This window comes from Hyperoodon ampullatus, assembly GCF_949752795.1.
Source record: "Hyperoodon ampullatus genome assembly, chromosome: 9".
Taxonomy (NCBI): domain Eukaryota; kingdom Metazoa; phylum Chordata; class Mammalia; order Artiodactyla; family Ziphiidae; genus Hyperoodon; species Hyperoodon ampullatus.
In genome coordinates, this window is record NC_136922.1 from 77,398,868 (window position 1) to 77,421,280 (window position 22,413).

Below are 22,413 nucleotides of genomic sequence, written 5' to 3' on the forward strand. Positions count from 1 at the left end.
ATATGACAACATTAATTATCACAGCTTCTAAATTATGATGTATTGTTTTGTATCCTTGTATTAGACCTTATGTAAGGTCTAACACAGTCCATGCAATCCTGGCCTGTTACTAAAGATTGCAAAAATATTACCTTGTTGAAATCATCAGCACTGCTCTGATTCATCAAACCCTGATATGAATGCTAGTTCAACCTTTAAAAGAAACTTTTAAAAGACTATAGAAAATGAGTTGTTTGTATGGAATGTTCCTTAGTACAGTATCTTTAAAATGAAACCAATTCTCCATGGAAATAAACTAGTGTGTCTTTCATGAAATTCTATAAAACATTTCTGATGGCCACTTAAAGGACTATCATTAAACCATTTATTGCTGTGTAGGCAGTGAGTTTTAAAACATTTTCTCAGACATAAAAAGCATAGTTCTTTTGGACCTACACCAAAATGTTTATTTTGCACAGCTCATTCTATTCAATGTGTATAGCACCCTAAGATGTGGTAAAACTTTGAAAGTAATGAGAATAAGGAATTAAAGGGTTTGTTGGGAAAGGTACAAAGAGTCTATTTTCAGAGGCTATTTGAAAATGTGTAGGGGAGCTGATCAGGTGCAGACAACACAGGAGGAAAAGCCTCAAAAAAGCTTTTCTGTCCTTTGAGTTGGCAGTGGTCCTGGGTAATGCTTTTTGTTCAGAAAGTTTGTGAGTATGAGTCTCTGGAAAAAATAAATATTATATTCTGAACCATAAGATTTTAGGACTTCTCCCTGAAAGGACAGCAATTATAAATATCAAATATCTTTAAATCTTTATTTACAAATTTAGGTTCATGGTTATATTAAAAAAAACCTCAAGCAAACTCAAAAGGAAAAAATAGACATTTTAATAATATTTTGGATATTATAATTATGATATGTAGGGACTATGATTCAACTCAATATAACTAAAATTATGAGCTACTTAGTATCCTAATATTGGAGCTCTGTTGCATTTGTGTCAAATACATCTTAAAGAAGAGTGGATACTTGTTGGCTTCTTCCACAGCATCCATTTCCCCTTTTTTTTTTCCAACTAAAGGACCTCATTTTCCACAGGAGAACTCCTCACCCATCCCCAGTAGAAAGCAGCTGTGTGGCTGAGAGGGTAGATCCCGCCCCCATGTTAAGTCCAGCAGAGCATCTTGCACTTGATCACAGTGACTGGTTCAGGGATGGGCATGTATCACATTCTGACCAATGAAATGTGAGCAACTTACTAAGTCCTCCAATGAATGAAGTTTCTGTGCTCTTCTGTGAGAGCCTCAGGGACCTGACATAGTGTGAGAAGAATGTCAGGCCCATTAACGCTACCATGAGGAGATCTAGCATATACATGAGTCCAGCACCCAGAGGAGGACAGAGCTGCAAGAATCAAAATGAAGTTGGTGTCCCGACGGCATCATGAACCTGTAAATCAAGACTCTGACAAAGCCTAAAATTAGAAGAGTCTGTGGACAGTTTGGTTACATGAATTTATATAAACCTTTGCCTTTTTTTTTTCTGAATCCACTTCGGTTCAGGTTTTCCATTATTTGCAACCAAAAGCCGGCCAGCCCATGTGGGAAGGTAATTTGGAAGACTGGAAGGAGATTTTGTTCCGGAGATCTGAGTCCTGGTTCAGTTCTACCATAGAGTTATTTGTGTAATCTTGGGCAGGTTTTTGAACCACATCCTTTAATCAGTTTATCCATGTATAAAATGAGCATTAGTTCTAGAGGATTTCTAAAACACAGTACAGACAGGCTAGATGTCTACCTCTTGGATACAAGGAATAATCCACTAAAATTGCTGAAGTGCTAAAACTGGAACATTCCAATTCCTGTGATTCCATCCAAGATGCTGCCTCCATTAAAATTCGAGCTAATTGTACACAACTCTACTCCAATGTCTGCCAAGCCAAACCCACACGGAAAACCACCTCATCTACTTCTATTTATTTAGAAGTTATGTCATTACAGGGTAAAATGAAGAGCAGGAGCTGACACTCTGCCACCAATGTTTGTAGAACTGATAATGGTCAGGAAACAAGCTTCTCCATCTAGTAGTGTCCTCCTCATACCCAGTTAACTTGGCAACCTAAAGCAGCAAGAAATACTGACCACAATGGGCCTAAGAAGCCTAGTTATGCAAAGAGAGACACTGTTGCCAGCACTAACTGTGTGGCAAAAACACCACTGCATACTTTTCTTTTTGCTTTCCTATGGTAGTTAGTGAGATACATACACACACACACACACACACACACACACACACACGTTTTACTATTCTTGTGGAGAATGGTTAGCTACTTAAGAAAAGGATGTCTTATTTATTTGATACTGTATCAAATAACTTTTTCTACTTTTTGGCATGTCAAACTTTCATTAAAAAAATTTTGAATAAGTGAGTGGAACAAATTAAACCCCTCTGCAACATTTATATTTATAGAGAGGTCTCCTGTGTGTGTGTGTTTCTTTGGAAGGGTGTTCACAGGAAGATAATTTAAGATAAAGGTGTATCAACTGTTAGAATTCAGAATGCCCAATTGGGCGTTTCTGGGCATTTCTGATGTGTTTACAGTCATCTATTTGCATAAGTTCATTTGCATGCAGTGGAAAGAGACTAGAAGAGGGCCTTTTTCTTCACCCATCCCCATGGTCATGTTTAAACTCTGAGGACAGGGAGACAGCTACAGACAGAAGCAAGAAAGAGTTGTTTTCACAAGGATTCTGAGACCTGGGTGCACATGCAGCACCCCTTCAGAACCCAACTATAAGCTCTGCTAGAGACAAGGAGAGAGGCGTCCTTCTCACTAATGATCTGAATGCATTATGGCTTTAGCTCAGGGAAGATATTGAGAATAGATGATCATTTTGGCAACCTTGACAGCCTGAAGCTCTGGAAGTTTTGGGAGACAGCCCCCTTCTTCCCACACCCCCCCAGACATTCATCTTACAGGCATAAGTCCTGGTGCTGGTAGAGAGGGCCGCCATGAAGAGAACGCCCAAGCCTCCGTGATCAATAAAGAAACACAGAATAGAAGAAATGAAAAGACTCTTGGTGAGTTATTGCAAAAAAAAAGTCCCAGGTGGACTCCCAGAATGACCAGGAAGACTTTGAATGGGTTATGGAAATCCTGCATGAGGCAGATTAGGCATGAACCAGAGAAATTTGAGTTGTCATTGTTATGACTTCCTTTGTACCCTCAAGCTATGACAACTCCTGGGCAAACTTGGATTACATATATATTAAAGAACAGTCCAATAATAGAGTGTGCCAAGAAATGTTTCCAATAATGTAAGGCTTTGTTAATGTTGTCACAAGAAACTTATTCTATATGGTGCATGATCCTCTACAAGTCCCTTTCTTATCTCCGCCCATGTAACAAAAGAATTGCCTTGATCACAAATGAATGTTTTAGGGCTGAACACCTTGTTAAGAAGTGGAAATACATTTTATAAATCTCTTTTACAAAATTGGAATTATCTTCTGACCCTCCTAACATTTCCCTACTTCAAATATCCCCAAAACTTAAATGGACTAGAACCTTGAATCACCCACTAAAGTGCACACTGTCAGCGCTCCACCCAGAGTTCCTAAGATTGCTTTCATGGTTTCTGTGCACTTCTCTCCTGGCTTCATGTGCATTTACTTCCAGAGGCCAGACCTACATTCTTTTCTGGAATACTACCTACCCTTGGGCTGGCTGGGCTTTTCCCTCATTCACAATGGGCTGGAAACTTGCCTCCCTGAGTCCTCCCTGAAGAGTGACAGGTGGGAGGTTTTGAAAGCCCAGTTCCCTTGCCTCGAGTGAGGACAAAACTGCACGGCATCAACTCACACAGCAGCATTCCCCGTGGGGTCAGACTGAAGCTACCCTCAGCGAAACCTAGCCTGCAAACTCACCCACGCTTGGTTTCTCCCCTTTCCCCTCTTGCTTCTCTCGCTTCCTTACTGATTTCACTTGGAAACACTTCCTTAATAAATCACATACAAATAAATCCTTGCTTCAAGTGGTACTTCTGGGGACTCTGTCCTAAGAAACGCTTCTGAACAGAAAGGTCTATAAAGAGATCCCTGGACTCAGAGGGATAATATGATAGAGATAGTCTCACAAAAAGGTGGGGTAAACTGTCACCATCCCAACATGATTTGGGGAAGACTGGAGAAGCCTTTTGCTTAAGTATTTGACTGCCACTAGTATTGGCAATGCCAACATGAGTGACTTATTCTGTAAGCTCTGGGCCTTTACAGAATAAGTATCTCACAGCCAATTACCCCAGTAAAGAGGCGTGGGTAGCTCAAACCTTCCTCTCCATGACCAAAATCACCAAACCGAGTTTAGCCCAGGCTTCTGAATGCCACAACTAGATCACTGTGGTGTCAGGGACAAAGATGAGCTCCTGTGCTATAGTCAGATAACGGGGTCATTCCTGTGCTTCATTTCTTGCTGCATCATGGAGCCTAACTGAAGCTTCTGGGCAGCAGCCTGGCTAAGGTACCAGAGATAGGTATTTCATTTTTGAGTAAACAACCTACTTTAAACCAACTCTGGTGGCAGCAGTGATTGCTTACCCAGGGATATTGACAGAGGCCTGCACAGGTCTGTGGAGAGGGGCAGAAGCCCCATCCCATCCTTTGCATCACATAAAAGATGATCAGATGAAATCAGATGATAAGGACTGCAGTTAGGCTATGGCTAGCCTCAAACTCAAGTAGGATACAGACCCCTTTGAAAGGAAGAAGTATTTATGATCTCTGTCTTAGTTTGGGTTCCCCCAAAAGCAGATCCTGAGGCAAGAATTCAAGTGCAAGTAGTTTACTTAGGGAAAGCCAGTAAGGGAGTGGAGAAGTTACAAGCAAGGAAGGCAGCCAATGAAAGGTGCACTATAAGCCAGCTACTCTGTGGAATGACTGGAGATATCCCACCTGAATTATCCCACCTGGGTGATGAAGGGGATGAGGTATCTACAAACTTCCTGTCAGTCACTGACTAAAGACGGCTTTCTGAGGATGTGAATTCCCCAGCATTTCCAGCCTGCCACACATACATAGAAAAAGCCCTCAAACACAGATGCACATATCAACAACTCCAAGTCACTGGAGCACACTGAAATAGATTTGAAATAATTAGAAAATGGTCACTATTATACACCTGCTTATCTAAAAACTGAGCTGGAAGGGACATACAATTAGCCTAGGTAAAAAGAATGACCAAGGCCTTGCCTTTGCAGCACACCCAGAAAGGATGTGCAGGGAGGTGTAGGGCTCATGGTGGACTGACTTTCCAGCAGTTTTCACAGAATGCATGGTAACATATTTAAAGTGAAAATAAAGTCAGTTGATGGGTTTGAAAAGTATGGGCTTTGCCATAAACTTTAAGTTACATCTGCAACTCCAAGGTTTGAAAGAAAATACAGTTAAAGCACATAAACAAAATACTATGTGACAGGAATTACATTCTTTATAATTAATAAATTTATAATATAAAAACTTAGGATTTTAAAGTAAGCTTGTATAAGGAGGTTTCAGTTTAAAATTTTTTTTTAGTTTAAAAAAATTTAGAAGCTAAAAGAAAAAAAATTGAAGATCACTGTAGCTTACTGCTAACACTATGCTTCCAGAACGTTTCTAGAGTCAGAATTCCTAGTTGCCAGCTTGAAAGCAGAAACCAGCTTGAGCTGATTCGAGCAGGAAGGGAAGTAACTGAAGGATATTCAGGAGCTCACATAATTGTGAGACAGGCTGGAGAGCAAGATTCAGAAGTTACATAACCACGCAGCACATCCCAAACACACAGCAAAGCTGGGTTAGTACCCTGTGGACACCACTGCAAAACAATACAGACTGAAGCTTGCATGCCCCAATACTGCTGATGTGCCCATGTGCCCTGGATGCCACCAGGAGTATCGACGGCATGGCTCCTTCATGAAATTGCTCTCCCTGCAGCTGTGTGACCACAAGAGCGCGTTCTCTGTAAGTCAGGTAGTCATAAACAGCCTAGATCTCTCTTGCTATAAGAAAGAGCAAAACACGTACCTGATATAATGAGCTCTGTTGTCCCACCCAAACGCATAAAGAAGGGAATTCTCAAGAAGTTAAGAGAGCTCTGACGCTGAACAGCTGAAAAACAATAATAAACACCCCTGACAAATGGCTGTCTTTAATTTGAATTACCACCTTTTGTTTTTCAAAACAACTCTCTGCTGAGAATTTCTTTTAATCCATTGTGTTATGACATCTGTGGTTTTTAAGTTAGTTTCTGATGCATATGTTAAAATGCAGATCATTATTTTCTGTCATTATTTTTATGCATGAAAAATCCCACTGCAGGAGTTATCACATGGGGTAATGACTTGGAAAACATTTCTTCGGTTCCAGGGTGACATTCCAACAACAGGAAGGGAGGGAGAGAGGGAGGAGACACCACAGACATTCTTCTAAAGTCTTATATATCTGAGTTTTGGTTTCTTTGTTATTCATGATGCAAATTCAGAAAAATGGAGGGATCATATCTCAAAGCTGGTCAAAAATGGGCATTAAGGTCAAACCTGAGGCTGACCAGGATGATGAATTAGCTCACTTTCCTGGTGGAAGAATGAGTGGTGCAAACTTTGTAGAGGACAATTTGGTAATGTGCATATAAAAGCTTTAGAAATCTCATTTGTTGACATTAGTGAACAGAGGTCTGTACAATTTCTGTAAAGAGCCAGATACTAATTATTTTGTGGGCCATATGGTTTCTGTCACAACTACTCAGCTCTGCCATTGTCATCCAAAAGCAGCCAGCAGAGATAATACATAAATTAATAGGTATGGCTGTGTTCCAATAAAACTTTATTTACAAAACAAATTTGGTCTGAGGGCTACAGTTTGCCAACCTCCGTTAGAGGTGTTTAATATTAACAACTCAGATGCCTAATATCGAAGAAAAAATAAAACAAATGCACCAGAGGCATTTATTGTTGAATAAGATTTTTTTAATTGTTGAATCTGCCTCTTTGTAACTGTCCTAACCAAGTGCCCACACCGGGGCCATTAACTTTAAATGACCTTCCTCTTGTTTACATCACGGTCTTTATTTTGTCATTCTATTGGGCATTTCCCTTGGACGACAGTGTTAAAATTGCAGTGTAGTGCAGTGGAGCTTGACTGCTTAGGTTCAAAGATTGTCTTTGTTATTTACTAACAAAATGACTTTGGGGAAAATAAAACCCAGAGAAGAAACCAGCAGAACCACGAACATGTTCACAAGTGAGATGGAGGCTAAGAACACCGCTGAATGCCTCATCAAGACTTAAGATTTCAGTAAAGGTTGAACACGCACCCCTCCTCCTTGCCCTGACAGTGGAGCCTCCACCTTATGATAATACCAGTATAATGGGTAAGAAACACACATGAAGTAAACGGTAATCTAGGTTAAAGAAACCCATGCTTTACACTGAATCTCACTGTCGAGGAAATTATGGGGAGAAGTTTAGAATTTAGAAAGACTTTGTGCCACAGAGAAAGACGGTCATGAGCAGTGGTACTTAAACTGTTCGTAAAGGGTCAAATATTCTCCAAATCTCCTAGGTATAGTACAGCTACTTTTCTCAATGACTTTCTTTAGTCAAAAATCCAGGAAGATAATAAATTAAGTGGTTGCATTATCTCCATTAATTTTCTATTGCTGTCATAACAAATTATCTCAAATTTTGTGGCTTAAAACAAGAAAACTTTATCGTTTTACATTCTATAGGTCAGAAGTCTGATATGGGTCTGACTGGACTAAAATCAAGGTGTTGGCAGAATGTGTTCCTTTCTGGAGGCTCTAAAGGAGAATCTATTTCCTGTTCACTTGGTTTACCGGCAGAATTCCGTATGCTTGCCTTTGTGGGACCAAGATACCTGTTTTCTTGCTGGCTGTAAACTAAGGGCTGTTTCCAGCTAAAGACAACCAGCTAAAGTCCTTGGCTCCTGGCCCTCTTTCTCCAGCTTCAAAGCCATCAACAGTGGAACCAGTCTTCACATACATCTCTCAGACCCACTCTCCTGCCTCCCTCTTCCAGTTTTAAGGATCCAAGTGATTAGAGTCGGGCCCACCCAGATAATCCAGAATATTCTCCCCACCCCAAGGTCCTTAACCTTAATTACATCTGCAAAATCCCTTTTGCCATATAAGGTAACAATCACAGGTTCCAGGAATTTGGATGTGGACATCCTTGGGGGGCCATTATTCTGCCTACCACAATATCCTATTTGCTTTTCCTATTCTTCCCAGAGGTCCTGATATCTGAAAAATATCGAGCTGCCTTTGAGTATATTCTGGGATATCAATTCCTTCTGATCTTTGAAAAAGTCTGCCTTACAAAGGCAGACAATGACATATCCATGGATATGGGCTGATGATCTGTAGATATAGACTCAAATTTTGTCTTCTGAGTAAGTTACTTTATTACTAATTACTGTAAAGAGCACTGAACTAGAATCTAGGAGGTCTTCACTGTAGGCTCTGCTATGTAACCCTCAGAGTCATTCAGCTTCTTTGGGACTCAGTTTCCTATCTACAAAATGAGAGAAGTGGACTTGGAAATTCCTAGATTTCCTTCCACCTCTTAAAATCTAGATCCATGCTTTGAAAAAAAAAAAATGGTAGAGGTGGGAGTGTAATTCTATTTTAGGTATAAAATCAAATAATGGCAAAACTTATAAAATGAGAATTTTTCAGAAATAGTAAGGTAAAGCTTTGATTTTTTTCATTTTTTTTTACTCCATACATATTTTAATGTAATTTCAGGCATCTGCTTTCCATTAGTGACTCAAGGTAACTTAGTTTTTGTCAAGACAATTCTTATATACTTCACACTACCACACCATTTATCTTTCTGTACTTTCTCACATTATTCATACCTCACAGCCTAACCTCAGTATATCAATAAACTAGTTTTGATCTCTCTCGCAATATAATGTCTGCAATAAGTCTAAATAAACCTGTTCTTTCAGTGTGGATTATACCGTCAGGAGTGAGTTCACGTTGAAGATCACAGAGACTTATTAAAGTAATTTCTGCCATCAACATCATTTTCCAAGATTGTCTTGCCAAAATCACAGTAAAAAGGACAGTATAAATTTTATCTGTACTGCAATCCAAGCCACTAAAGACATTCATCTTTAAAAGACAAGCAAAAATAACAAAAAAAGCAAGTAAAGCACTCAGCTTAAAACAATGCTCCTTAATCTGCTTTGCAATAGTGATTACACAAAAATGGTAATTTACACACACAAACACACAAAAGATATTGAAAAGGCTGAGGTTTGGGTGTTCCACTGGATTAGTTGTACTCTTCACATACTATTTAAATAAAGCTGCCCCAAGCAGTATGAATTCAAGCATCCTCTTAGGGCAAAGTCAGAGGTAACAATACCTGCCTACCTCAACCACAGGAGGAGATAAGTAAAATAGGGGCAGGTTAACCAAAGTCCAGATCTGAAGTGGAATATCAGCAGTCTGTTGTGCTAGAGCACTGTCTGGTGTAATATGAATCAGCTCACATGTGACTGTTAAACAGGGGAGTAATGTTGGGATAGTGCAGAAAGCAGGGTGGTACATACATAATTTTTCCTAGCCCTTTAATGTCTTGTGCTACCATGAACCAACAGCTGAATATAAAGTCACACAGCTGACTGCACGACCACTCCTGGTCTGAAGGAATACAGTACCAAATGACACCTATTCACTGTGTGGCATCCTATTCTTCCCTCGGCTTAGCTCAGCCATGTGCTCCATTTTGATAGTGCTTATTTTGCATTTCTCCTAGATCCGCACAAAAGCAACAACAGACAATGGGTCAGAGCCATCTGTCTCTGGCATCTCTATACTTCCTGCAAAGTTTACAACTGCAACGTCTGAAGATGATGCTCTCCTGCCCTTGCTTCCATCACTCAGCAGTGTCAATTCTTCCATATACTGTCATTTTTCAAGCCACCTTCAACTTTTTTTAAAGGTAAAACTCTCTAACTTACTACAGCATTTCTTGTTAGGAATTTCACATGTCCTTTTAAATGTGCTATTCTCATTTGGATTGTTATTGTCTCTGTTAATGCTGTCCAGTGGTTCCCCAACTTTGCTCATGTTACCATCACTTGTGGAGCTTTTAGAATCCTGATGCCCAGGCTCTCCTCTCATACCATTTAATTCAGAATGTCTGGGAGTGGGAGCCAGGGCATCAGTCGTTTTCAGAGATCCCCAGGTGTTTTCAATGAGCAGCAAAGTTTGAGAACCACTGCTCTAGTTCAGTTGTTCAGGGTTTGAGTGGTCCTTCCCAGACCTATTTTTTCCCTAAGGTCTGTTATTTTAAGTGAGCTCTTTTTTTGAATGTGAGGATTTTCAGGAATGTACATGTCACATTGTAGCTGAAATGTTTATATTACTGTTTCAAGTTTCCAAAATATAAATAATGTAAAGAATGCATAAAAGTATATGTAAGTATTTTATTCATATGCATTATCCTTTATAAATGACACAGTGGGCTTCCTGAGATAGACTGGTTCTCCAGATGTTTAGGGTAATGTGTATGCCACTGCTAGTGAACCTAGAGTGTCTGGTGGCCTCACCACTGGCTGGTGCACAGTATGTGTCACACCTACACAGTTCTACAGCTTGGCCCCATGTACTTTATTAACAAGCAGCCCTGTCTTTTCCTGGGTCTCCCTACTCTTGCCATTCTGCCAGTTCACCAACCACTATCACTATGCTGCCTGTGATTTGCTGTCTGCCTCCTTGCTTTTCTTAACCACTATCTTTGAATCACGTCTTCCGCCCTTCCATTCCTACTGCTACAAATCAGAAACTCACACCTGGAGTCTGGCTAGCCTTCTAATCCTCACTTCCTACCTCCACTGTAAATAATTAATGTCAGATTAATTTTCCTAAAGTGCATTTATACTTTTTCTCAAGCCCCAATTTAAGTCTTACCTTTTTCATAAAACGTCCAAGATTCTAACACATATCCACCTTCCCCTTCCTTAAGCAATTAAAATGTGCACTGCTCAATTTATCCAATCAGAAAAAAAGGCAGTGAGCAAAATAATGTAGTAGAACAAGCTCTGGGACTGAGTAAAAGGTTACCTGTGATGTAATCTATGTCCATGAGCAATAATAACTGACATGAATCGAGGGCTTATTATATGCCAGGCTTTACAAGAATCACTTTTAGTCCTCCAACAATTTGATGATGTAAGTACCATCATTTCTCCATTTTACAGATGAGAAAACAGAGGCAAGAAGGTTAAGTAATCCACTCAAAGTCCCACAGGATCCAAATCCAAACAGGCTAGCTCCTGAGATAGTGTTCTTAATCACAATCCTATATTGCTTCTCGATTAGCAAGTTAGTTTAATTTTTCCCATCCCTTAAAAAATGGTGTTAAAAATGCCTGTCTTAATACCTTAAAAGGAAAAAGACCTCGATAATATATGAAAAACACTTTGTAATTTATACTGTTAAATGAACTAATATTTCCACATCAATTACCTTTCTTTATAATTTGGGATATCTATTATTTTTCCATACACTATTTCATAATTAGAGCTCTGTACCTATTCAGGAATTTCCTTGTAAGGAATACCAGGGTTTATTTATGTCCCTTTCTGCCTTGGAGAACCCTAGAAAGATCAATTCAATATATATTGCTAATTGGTTGACACTTTTGGAACTTGTAGGAATACAAATCAATAAAAATAAAAGTAAATAAAAGCTCATATCAAATTAGGTTAAAAGCAGTATTTTAATTTTCCAATAATTATCGTCATTTTTTTCCCATAAACCATTCACAGTAAAGTGCAAATTCAGTTTCCTCAGAATCTAGTATGAGTATGATTCTTCAGGTTAATGAAGGAATACAGGATACAAAGGGAGGTGAGTTATGCCCTGCTTCTCAGGAGAATCATTAACCAGAGAAAGACCCACTTTACATACCTTGGTTTCTACTAATACAGCGGTCCCCAGCCTTTTTGGCACCAGGGACCGGTTTCGGGGAAGACAATTTTTCCAAGGGTCGGGGAGGGGTGATTCAGGCGGTAAGGCGAGCGATGGGGAGCGATGGGGAGCGGCAGAGGAAGCTTTGCTGGCTCGCCCACCTAACAGCTCACCTCCTGCTGTGCGGCCCAGTTCCTAACAGGCCCTGGACCGGTAGCGGCACCTCGGGCCAGGGGGCTGGGGACCCTTGTACTAATGGAAAGTAACTCCAGGAATGTCAGATATCTAGGGAACTCCTTTCTACCCTTTCCCATCTCTTTTCTGCCCTATTTTTGATAAATCTTGGCTGTTGTTCTAGATACGTGCCGTTGGATTACTAATAAGAGAGAGATTCATGAGTGGGTTGGGAAATATATGAAATACTGAGCCAATCATAAGTGAACTAAATATAAAAAATTTTAGTTATCTGCTCAAAGTTTGGATTCAGAACTAATGGCATAAAATGAGTGCTCCATTAATAAAACAAAAAACATTCCAGCATACTTTTACTCCTCAGTAAAGAGTGACAGAGTATGGGTAGCACTTTGAGAGATTTTTGAATTAAGCTCAAAATCTCACAGTACCCCTACTTAACTTTTTAGTTGTCAGATGTTTATATTATATCATTTCCCCCTGTTGGAACTTTAACTTAATTTTCCATTATGAGGTGTTGAACTCTCTATGTCCGTGTACTCCCAAGGTCACAACGCTAATTTAGATAAATCACATATGTAATGTTTGCATCCAGATGTAACTCATTTTTGTCTTATTAAAGACTTTTCTTTATCCATAGGCTTTCTCTCCACATCTGTGATCATTAGTGACTACAGAAAACAGTTTTAAGACAAATGTAAAAATTTTCAAACCAAAGAGATTTTGTGATGCTCCATAAACGCTGCACATCTGTCATTTATCTGGCATATTAATTTAATGGAAACCACACAAGGCCATAAAATTGTAATGTATTATGATGAAATCAGTTCTGTAAGTTACTATATAATGTAAATGAACATTTTCCCATATAAACACACTCTAAGAGATGAAACACTACATGGGTTATTGATTTTAAATACTTGGCACATTATTTTTTAAAAATTCCTTACTAATGATACCTCATTTATCACTAATTAGTACTTTGGTTTTTTGTTCAATGTCTAACATTTGCAAACCACACAATATCTTCATTTTTTTAATTTATGGAAGATACTTTCATTTACCCGCCTTCCAGCACCCCCCCCCAAAAAAAAAACTGGGACATGCACCACCTAATTCCTGACTACATGTGGTTTCGAACAGGTCAGAGTAAGTTTAAGTATATAAAATATTAAACATTTGGGAGTGATCTGTAGGTAATTTTGTGGGTATGCTGTAATGAAAACATATGCTTGATTTTTCAGAAGAAAACTGCTGACATTGCAAGAATTTTCAAATACTCAATTCTTCAATTAAGAAATCACAAGTCTATCTGAAATCATAAGGCAATTTTGTACAAAGGGGAAATAACTCTCACTGGTATTTTGTACATAGATTTTTTCCTAACTTCAAGTCCTTTGAAGTTAGGGTACCACAGTAAAATAAGTGACGTTTTCTAACACATATAAATACCCCAAATGATCAATGTAGCAGGATCTAAGGAAACTGAGGCCCAAATGAGTTGACGTTGCTTGTGCAAGGATACCCACACGATATGGTTAGCAGTGTAGGACTAGAACCCAGTCTGGTGCTTATTTAGAAGGCTCTTCCTGAATCAGTCCTTTCCAGGACGGAGCAGCAGACCTGCCTGCCTTTTAGTTACTAATTTCACCCTGAGGGGAGGGAGACTGTGGCGTGGTAAAGGGAAGACTGTTCTCTAAGGGAGACTCACACACTTTTCTGTTTGGATTCAGTTTCTTACATAAATGAGTAACAACGCCTCCGCGATGGAGCACTTTTAGAGGCAAATGCAAACTGTGCGAACATGCTTTTTGTTGCTGTGTTCTCCGGGCGTATATATCATATGGTTACAACGTGTGCAACTTTGCCCTAGGCCATTTAGCTTCTAGAAGGTTAATTTTCGGCCCCTGTGGCAGGAAACTAGGGATTCCACTTCCCCGCGTCTACACTTCATACCAGAACAGCACTCATCTATTTCACGTGTGATGTAAACACCCTATTCCGTTGTCTCTCGCCTTGCCCGTCTTTTCTCAATATTTCCCCTTCGTAACTTCTGCCACATAGCCTTCCACTCCGCTATGAAGCCCGCTCGCCCACCGTCTCCCCACTACCCCACCTTCCGAAGGCTTCTTCCTTTCTTCCACCGCCTGCTCGCTTTGTCCCTCTCGGCTTCCGAGAACACCGCCCAGAAACACAGTACAAATATACTGCGCACGCTCATTAAAACTAGTCGTCGCTTAGCCTCTTGGGGATGGTTGGCCGGGTTCCTTCAGTCTCTGATTCGCGGAGGCAGCAGTGCGGTACTCTCGCGGTATTTGCTGCCGCCAGTCGGCGGGAGCCGCCGCTAGTTCCTGGCGGGCCGTTTTAGCTCCTCTTGTCGCCGGTCCTGCTGTGTTGCCAGCTGCCGGGCCGAGCATCATGACGTCCGCCTTGGAAAACTACATCAACCGTATCCTCGAACCGTCCACCACAGGCATTTGCTGGGGCTTTGGCGAGTCCCGCGCCTGCACCGGAGAGGACCGGTGCTGGAGAGGCAGGGGGGTCGGGATCGGCGGGCCGTTGCGATGCCCGGCAGCTGCGGGGCCCGGTATGCGGGTGCAGGGGTTAAGGATCTGGGACCCACCAATCCCGCCCCTGGGGCTGGAACCTGCCGCTTGTACGGGCCCAAGGTGTCTTTTATTTTTAATCTGGAAAAAAAAAACAAAAAACCCCACCAACGTGGTTATTCCGAACTTTTCCGTGTCTCTATAGAAATCAGCTATTGATTCATCCTTCCTGTTTCCCTAGGGCCTATACGTTCAGGTTTGGGATATAAGAGGAACAGTTTAACTAGCGGCAACAATGGTCGTGTAAATCTGTCTCTGTGTTTGTTTTATTCATAGGCTTTGCTCGTTGTTCGAGGATAGCAAAAACTTTACAGATGGTGCAAAAATTGAATATCTGCCCCTTTACCACTTGAAATCTCAACTTCTTTGTTGATGGAATTAATAATGCTTGCTGTTGTAATGGATCGTTTTGAGGGACAAATAACTTTAAAAAGCCCATGTGAATTACCGTATACACCTGTTACCGTTTTAAAGTCTAGGAACGGAACACTGCATTGTGCTGTCATGTACAAATTTGGGACAAAAGTGAAATGCTAAAGGCTTTTAATGATGCAAGCATATTGGTACCTGTGACATTGAATATAGCTTCTTTTCTTTTGAATTCCAGAAGCCAGGTCCTGGAAGACAGTGTCTTAACGTGCTTGAAATCATTCAACATTGATTAGTTTAGCAACGATCCAATTTTCGTTTTAGAGATGAAGAAATAGGTCTAAGAAAGGGAGAAATATCTTGCTCAACTGTCAAATTAGCAATATTCCCCAATAAGAAAAGAGTACCAAATACCCCAGCTGTTTTAAGATAGAATACACTGACCACACACAGAACGGGATGCTCTTTTTCTATTTTTTCCCTTTTTTAAATTGTGTAAATGTCACACCAAATTGAAGAACAAAAAGTTTTTATGTTGTAAATGTGGCTGTGTTGAATAGTTGTATCTTAATTCTGTTACCTTTTTCCTAGTAATTTAAACCATTTCCTTACCAGATTTTAAGTTTTCAGTTTACATGCCCTGAGAAATGCTTTCCTTGATTCAGTTATCAGGAACTGTTGCTGTCATTACTTCTGATGGGAGAATGATTGTGGTAAGTATTTGGCATATTCATTCTCTGCCTTCTTGTAGGCTTATTGGTTGTTAATTTTTGTGTACAACCTCTGATCTCTAATGACTAGGCACCACAGTACCTGCATTGCAGTTTTCTTATGATTCAGGTCTTTATCTCTTTGATAAACAGCTGCCAATCCATATTCTTTTTCATTAATAAACATTGTAAGTTACATACAAGGCTTCTAGAAGCTAGGATGGGTAATAGGTTCTGCCCTCAGAGAACTTCTAGTCTAGTCTGCAGATATCTGCCTGTATTTTATAATATTTATCTTCCTCCTCCATCTTTTATTTCCTTCCCCGTTCAGTGCTCTGACAACCACTACCAGAATCATATAATTTTTTTGAAATTTTGTGTATGGTTCTTAGAAACTTTTTTAAGATTTAGATACTACATCTATAAAATAATGAACATTTAAGACTTGTATGGTGTTAATATTCTTCAGATATTCTTAGGTTGTATGATCTCTTGTTTTTTGTAGAATGAATTATGATGAATGAATAAATTTATTTCATCTCATTTGTCCTTTTATCACAGTATCCCATTTTAATTCCAGAAAAATCTTGGATTCTCTCCTTGACCTGTTCCTTGATCTGAGGAATTTATCCCAGGATTTTGGGCTACTTAATTTCTTTGTTTACAATTCATATGATTGTTCCAAAAAGTTTTAAGGCTGCTAAACTTTCTCTATTGTCTATCTAATTCCTATAGTTTAGTCTTTTATTTTCCCATTCTGCAGTTCTGTTTTTGTTTGTTTTGTTTTTAGTCCTTGTGATTTTTTCTCAGTGGATCCTTAAGTGACGATTACCAAAGTGTCAGACTTTGCCATTTATTAAACATATGTCATGTACCAGGCATGTTACATGTGTTATCTCACTTAATCTCGGTACAGCTCTGTGAAAAAGAATTAACCCTGCATTCTAGGTTAGGAACCTAGCTCAGAAAAAGTGACTTACTTTCCCAGAGTCACGTGGATATAAGTGGCAGAACCAAACTGGAATTTAAATTGAATTTGACTCCAAAAGCTAAGGCCAGTTGCCTTGCTTCCTTCTTAATCAAGAGAACAATCATGTTTTTGGTTTTGTTTTTAAGGTACTTCACATTGTATTGAGTCAAATAAGGACAGTTTGAAATATTTTAATCTCATCTTAGAAGCCTATTGCTATTAACAAATATTTGCAAATAGTTTTTTAGTTTGTAAAAACCTCAAGTTTAAATTTTCTTGTTTTTGTTAACAGGATAGATGATAAATTGGAAAATTACTTTAATTTTATAGAAGGAAAGCCATTTAAAAAGAGCATTTTTAAGTACTAAAAGAGCATTTTTGAGTACTAAAGTTCAGTAGTTGTGTATTTCTTTTGACACATGGTTCACTTTATAGAATAGTTGCATGTAAAATGAAGCCAAGAGGCTATGTATGGATGTGGTAACAACGCTTTGCTAGTTCAGTATAGTAAATACTCCATAATGTTACTCCATAACATTAACTAACGTTTCTCTTCTTAGCTAACATTTTCTCTTTATTTCACTCTAATTTTATATATTTTGAATTTTAAAACATGAAACTTTAATGAGAAATTTAACCAACCAAAACCAATGTAAATTGATGTTTTTCAGAAACTTGAATAGCATCTGAGTTACCATGTTGTAATAGGCCCATGTTTTTCTTTTCTAAGAACCACGATTCTTCATAAAACTTCTCTGAATATATCCTTCAAGTTCTAGAATGTTCTAAGTGTTATAGTCATGTCTGTATCTACTGTTACTGGGTTATTGGGAGGATTAAATAAGTAAATCCACATGAGGCCCATCAAACACTCTTGGCAGATACTAAGTACTCATTAAGCCTTAGCTATTACTACCAGTTGAAGTTTGTGTACTGATTTGAATCTCTGAAAAGTGGTAGATTATATTTGCGTGTTCATAGTAGTATAATATAGAAGTTTAGTGGTCTGGCTTTGAAGCAAGCCTTTCATGGTTTGAATTCTAGCTCTGCTAATTTCTGCCCATGAAACCTTGAGGGATTATACTTCTCTGTGCCTCAAATTTTCTTGTCTGAAGTGGGAATGTTTATAGTATCTACCACAAAGGGTAGAGATTAATTGAGATAATGTGTGCATCATGTTTACTAGCATGTAACATGAAGTGATACTGTTACATTGCTATAGCTGCTGTGTAGAGGACTATTTCTCTTAAGTTTCCCTTGTTTTAGTTTGTATCTTTAGAATATTAGCTCCTGGACTACCTGAGCTCTTATGCTACTTCCTTGGAAATAAACTAGTACATAGGTGTCCTTTGTAATTCTCAACAACTCTGCACACTAGTCAGAAGCGTGGTGGGTTCCCCACCACCCCTCTTAAAAAACCAAGAGGTAAGTTTGGTGCCTGTTGATCATAAAGAGGTATTGTATTTTATAGAGAACTTATATATATTTAAAATAGGTACTTCTCTTGGAGTACCTGGCAACTAAAATGGTGTCATTGAATTAACACATTCAGGTAAACGAGAATATTTGTCTTTTTCTCTTGAATGTTTTCTTTACAGGGAACACTGAAGGGTTTTGACCAGACCATTAATTTGATTTTGGATGAAAGCCATGAACGAGTGTTCAGCTCTTCACAGGGAGTAGAACAAGTGGTACTAGGTTTATACATCGTGAGAGGTGATAATGTGTAAGTAAAATATGTCTTTTTTAAAGGCAAGTTAAATATACTATAGGTGTACTGCCTTGCTATATGGAGAAGAGGTTTCTATCTACTGAGATTTTCCGTATGTCTAATAGTTAAGTAGCTTGGATAGGGTCCAGAAAGAGCCCTGCCTTACACTGAATACTTCATTGGAGAGCCTTCTTAAAATGTTCTTCCAAAGTACCCCTAATTCCAGAGGAACATAAATATACCTCCAGGGCCCAGGCCTAGGGTTTGAAAATGTCTTTGAAATCTCTTGTGTGAACAGTTTTAAATAATGCTTTATAACATAACTGTATTTATCCATTACTTACTGTTTTCTTCTAATTTTTTAGTATAATTGGCTTACTTAAGATGTACCATGTTTACGTTGTGGCCTCAGTTAACTTGTGACACTGATATGGCAGTTTGAGAAGATATATTTTAGTGGTAGCAATTTAAGGAAAGTGCAACAGTGTAGAGCAATACTGTCCAATACAACTTTTGGGGGTGATGGAAATGTTGTATATCTGCATTGTCCACTATGGTAGGTACTAGCTGTGTGTGTGGCCATTGAGTACTTGAAAAGTAGCTGGTGTGACTGAACAACTGAATTTTAGATTTTATTTAATTGTAATTAATTTTAATAGTTACATGTGGCTAGCAGCTTCTGTATTAGTGCAATTATAGAGGCTAGAAGAGTGTTGAATCAGTTTTCTAGTGAGTACTGTTTAAAATTAAAACATGGCTGGAAGGCAGCAAAAGATGTATTAGCATCTCAGATTATTTTTTTGGACAAGTAGGATATGGAAGATAAAGGAATACTTTACTTATTTTGTTTGTCTTAAGAAAATTATCTTTAGATGTATAAATCATTTGATCTTTAATCAGAGGTTTATAAAATATTCTATAGAGATAATATGTAGGTGAAGTGAGCTGTAAAGGCGAAGCAGGTGGGGCCCACGTCTCCTGACCAGAACAGCACTGATTGTTTATATTGGGGCTCTGCATAATAATTGATTTTAAGATGATTTCTCCTACTTTAATTTAAAAAAAAATTTTTTTTGAACTTCAATTTAAAACAATTTAAAACATTGCTATAGACACAGTGGTATGCTGGAGCTAGCTTGTAGTGGCTCACGGAAGCAGATTTTTATATTTTGGGGAATTTTGCAAGCTGGTTGGTTGATGTCTTTTTGGTAGCTTGAAATTGGCCATAGTGGGAGTATCTGCACTATGGATAGCAGTCAACACTGCAAATCAGCCTCCCCCTTTTCCTTGGAGAGCTAGTTTTAAAACATTTTCCAGCACTCCACTGTCTTCCATAGGATTTTAAATTATACTAAATTTTTAACGATGGAATTAAGATCTTGATATGTTTCATATTGAGAAAACTTAATATATTCTCCTAAAGTTTGGTACTTCCCATTTATTAGAGAACTGAAGACTGTATACAGTTTAAAGCAAAATCGGGCAAATTCTGTATAACATTTGTAGAATTTATTTTCATTAAAACCAAACAAATTTAAACAACCAATTTTTTATGTAGTAATGTTTCATACATGTCCCATGGTCTGGATGTAACAATGACCTTATCCAGGTAGAGAGCCATGGCTTGGTTACCTAGCATGGTATTAGTGAAATTAATGTTATAGGTGTTATGTTAGTGTTGAATCCAGGAAAAATTTGCTGGCTTTAACCCTTGCCAATCACAACAAAAAATCATTTGTTAGATACCTAAGTATCTGTTCTATTATTGTCTTTATGTGTGAAGAACTGTACTTCTTTTTGGTGTTGGATTTAAATTGAGTCAACTGAGAAATCATGAAAGGGAAACTAATAGATTTTATATGTACCATTGATGGATTTAGTTCATTAAAGTTACTCAGATAAAGACTCCTGATCCAGTCACACTATATGCAGTCTGTTCTTTAATATTCGTTCCTGTAACAATGTTGCCTTCAATTTATTTGGGTTTTGTGACTTTAAATGTACAATTCACAACCTTATGAAAATGTTTGTTTTTCACATTAAGTAGTAGTTCTTTTTACTGTCTCCTCTCAGTTTTAATCAAAAATGAGATTGTTTTAACTGATTTGTTTTCCCTTAAACAATTTCAGTGCAGTCATTGGAGAAATTGATGAAGAGACAGATTCTGCACTTGATTTGGGGAATATTCGAGCAGAACCTCTGAACTCTGTAGCACACTAAGGATAAACTACATATATTGGACATCTGTAAATCTTTGTACAGAAACTGATTATTCTGAGGATGATGGGCAGAATTTTTATGAAAGTGTAATTGTGGATTTTGACTCCATATTGATTCACTGTAATATGATATGTAAATTAAAATATTTCTACATTTTCTTGAAAAAAACTTTTTTTTTTTTTTTTTTTTTTGCCTAAATCATACATTTGGTAGCTTGGTTTTATTTTTCTATTAAATAGTATAAAAATCTATTGATTATTTTGAGAACTTTTAGAAAAGACATTCTGCTATTTTAATATTTATGGAAAACAAGTTGAAAAGAGAAATTCAAGTATTATATAAATTAAGCATACAAATACCATCAATAGTGCAGGATACATATGTTTCTGTCCCTGATTTTTAAGAAAGTCACAGGAAGTTAAATCTTGTCTTGTGCAGTTATCTGAACCATCCCCATTTATCACACTGCCCTGGTGGCTCCCTAGCACTTTAGAAGTGTGGGTAAAAGTGTGTTTGGTTGAGAAAAGGAAAAATGTTAACAAAGTTGTATGTTACCTGAAAAAATTGATTCCATGTGGTCTTAAAAGCCATCTTATCCATTAAGAATTGGGGAATTTCTAGTATTAAAGGAGTTTTTTGTTATTTATAAATGTGAGTAAATAAATCTTAAGTTTATATTGAGGCAGTGCTTGCTATTATTGTCAACAACTTTTCATGACTCCCTAGTTCCATAAACCTGATTTCAAAAGAAGTAAACCTGTTTTCTCTAAGCATGTCAGGCCCATTCTTTGGTTGATTATTGTAGTGAATCAATTAAGTACATAAATGTCCCTCATCTCAAATAGGCTATTTTCTAAAACTCCCTTGTACAACTGGTTGTGTATACTTTTTAAAGAATCCATAGAAACAATGCTATAAGCAGTGTTTAGATATCCAGGCTAGTCCACAAAAATTCTCATCCAGTCATATGTAGGCCAAAGTGTGTAACTTTGTGATAACAATAGAAAAATATTTACATTCTTGTAATTCAAACAAAATTTTAATAGTTTCTTTTTCTTTTTTTCAATGAAAGTGTTTAAAATAGGAGTTGGCAAGCTTCTTTTGTAAAGATGCAGATAGTAAATATTTTAAGCTTTGAGGGCCATATGGTCTCTGTCACAGCTACTCAAATCTGTTTTGTAGCATGAAAATAGCCGTAGATAATACTTGACGAATAGCTGTGGCTGGGTTCCAATAAAACTTCATTTACAGTAACAGGTGGCAGGCTGGATTTGGCCAGTAGGCCATAGTTGCTGTCCCTTGGCTCAAAATGAAAAATACAAGCTCAGTAAGAAGAGATGATGGCTAATTTGTATAAATTCTGAAAAGGGCTTCTGGAATGGATCCTTTCAGAGTTCAGAGGTGGGTTTCATCATATTTTTTAATATTGAAAACCCTACTTATTAAACATGGCAGTTTTTTGGTTCACAAATAAAACATTTTCCAGAGGAAAATATCTTGACATTTTCACAAAAACAAGACTTGTAAGGAGAGAATTGTTGAGATAGTTTTGGTCATCAAGCACCATTACCCAGAATAACTTGGCTGATGTTCTGATGTTTAGGGTTGTCTCTGGGAGGATTAGAGGAAGGTTAGGTAGTACTGGCTATTCATAAATATTTGGCTT

At 38.1% G+C, this 22,413-nt stretch overlaps 1 protein-coding gene across 2 annotated transcripts; it reads left to right on the plus strand.

Annotated features, from left to right (window-relative positions):
- The first annotated feature begins 14,503 nt into the window (after window positions 1–14,503).
- LSM8 (LSM8 homolog, U6 small nuclear RNA associated) lies at window positions 14,504–20,909 on the plus strand. 2 transcript variants are annotated; one of them, XM_079712007.1, is made up of 4 exons: window positions 14,504–14,610; window positions 15,809–15,849; window positions 18,415–18,542; window positions 20,657–20,909. In XM_079712007.1, the coding sequence occupies exons 1-4, from the start codon at window positions 14,580–14,582 to the stop codon at window positions 20,745–20,747; spliced, it is 291 nt and encodes a 96-aa protein (XP_079568133.1). In that variant the 5' UTR covers window positions 14,504–14,579; the 3' UTR covers window positions 20,748–20,909. The 2 variants fall into 2 exon arrangements, with proteins under 2 accessions (XP_079568133.1, XP_079568134.1); XM_079712008.1 differs by having other exon boundaries at window positions 14,565–14,610; window positions 15,752–15,849.
- Window positions 20,910–22,413: the final 1,504 nt, after the last annotated feature.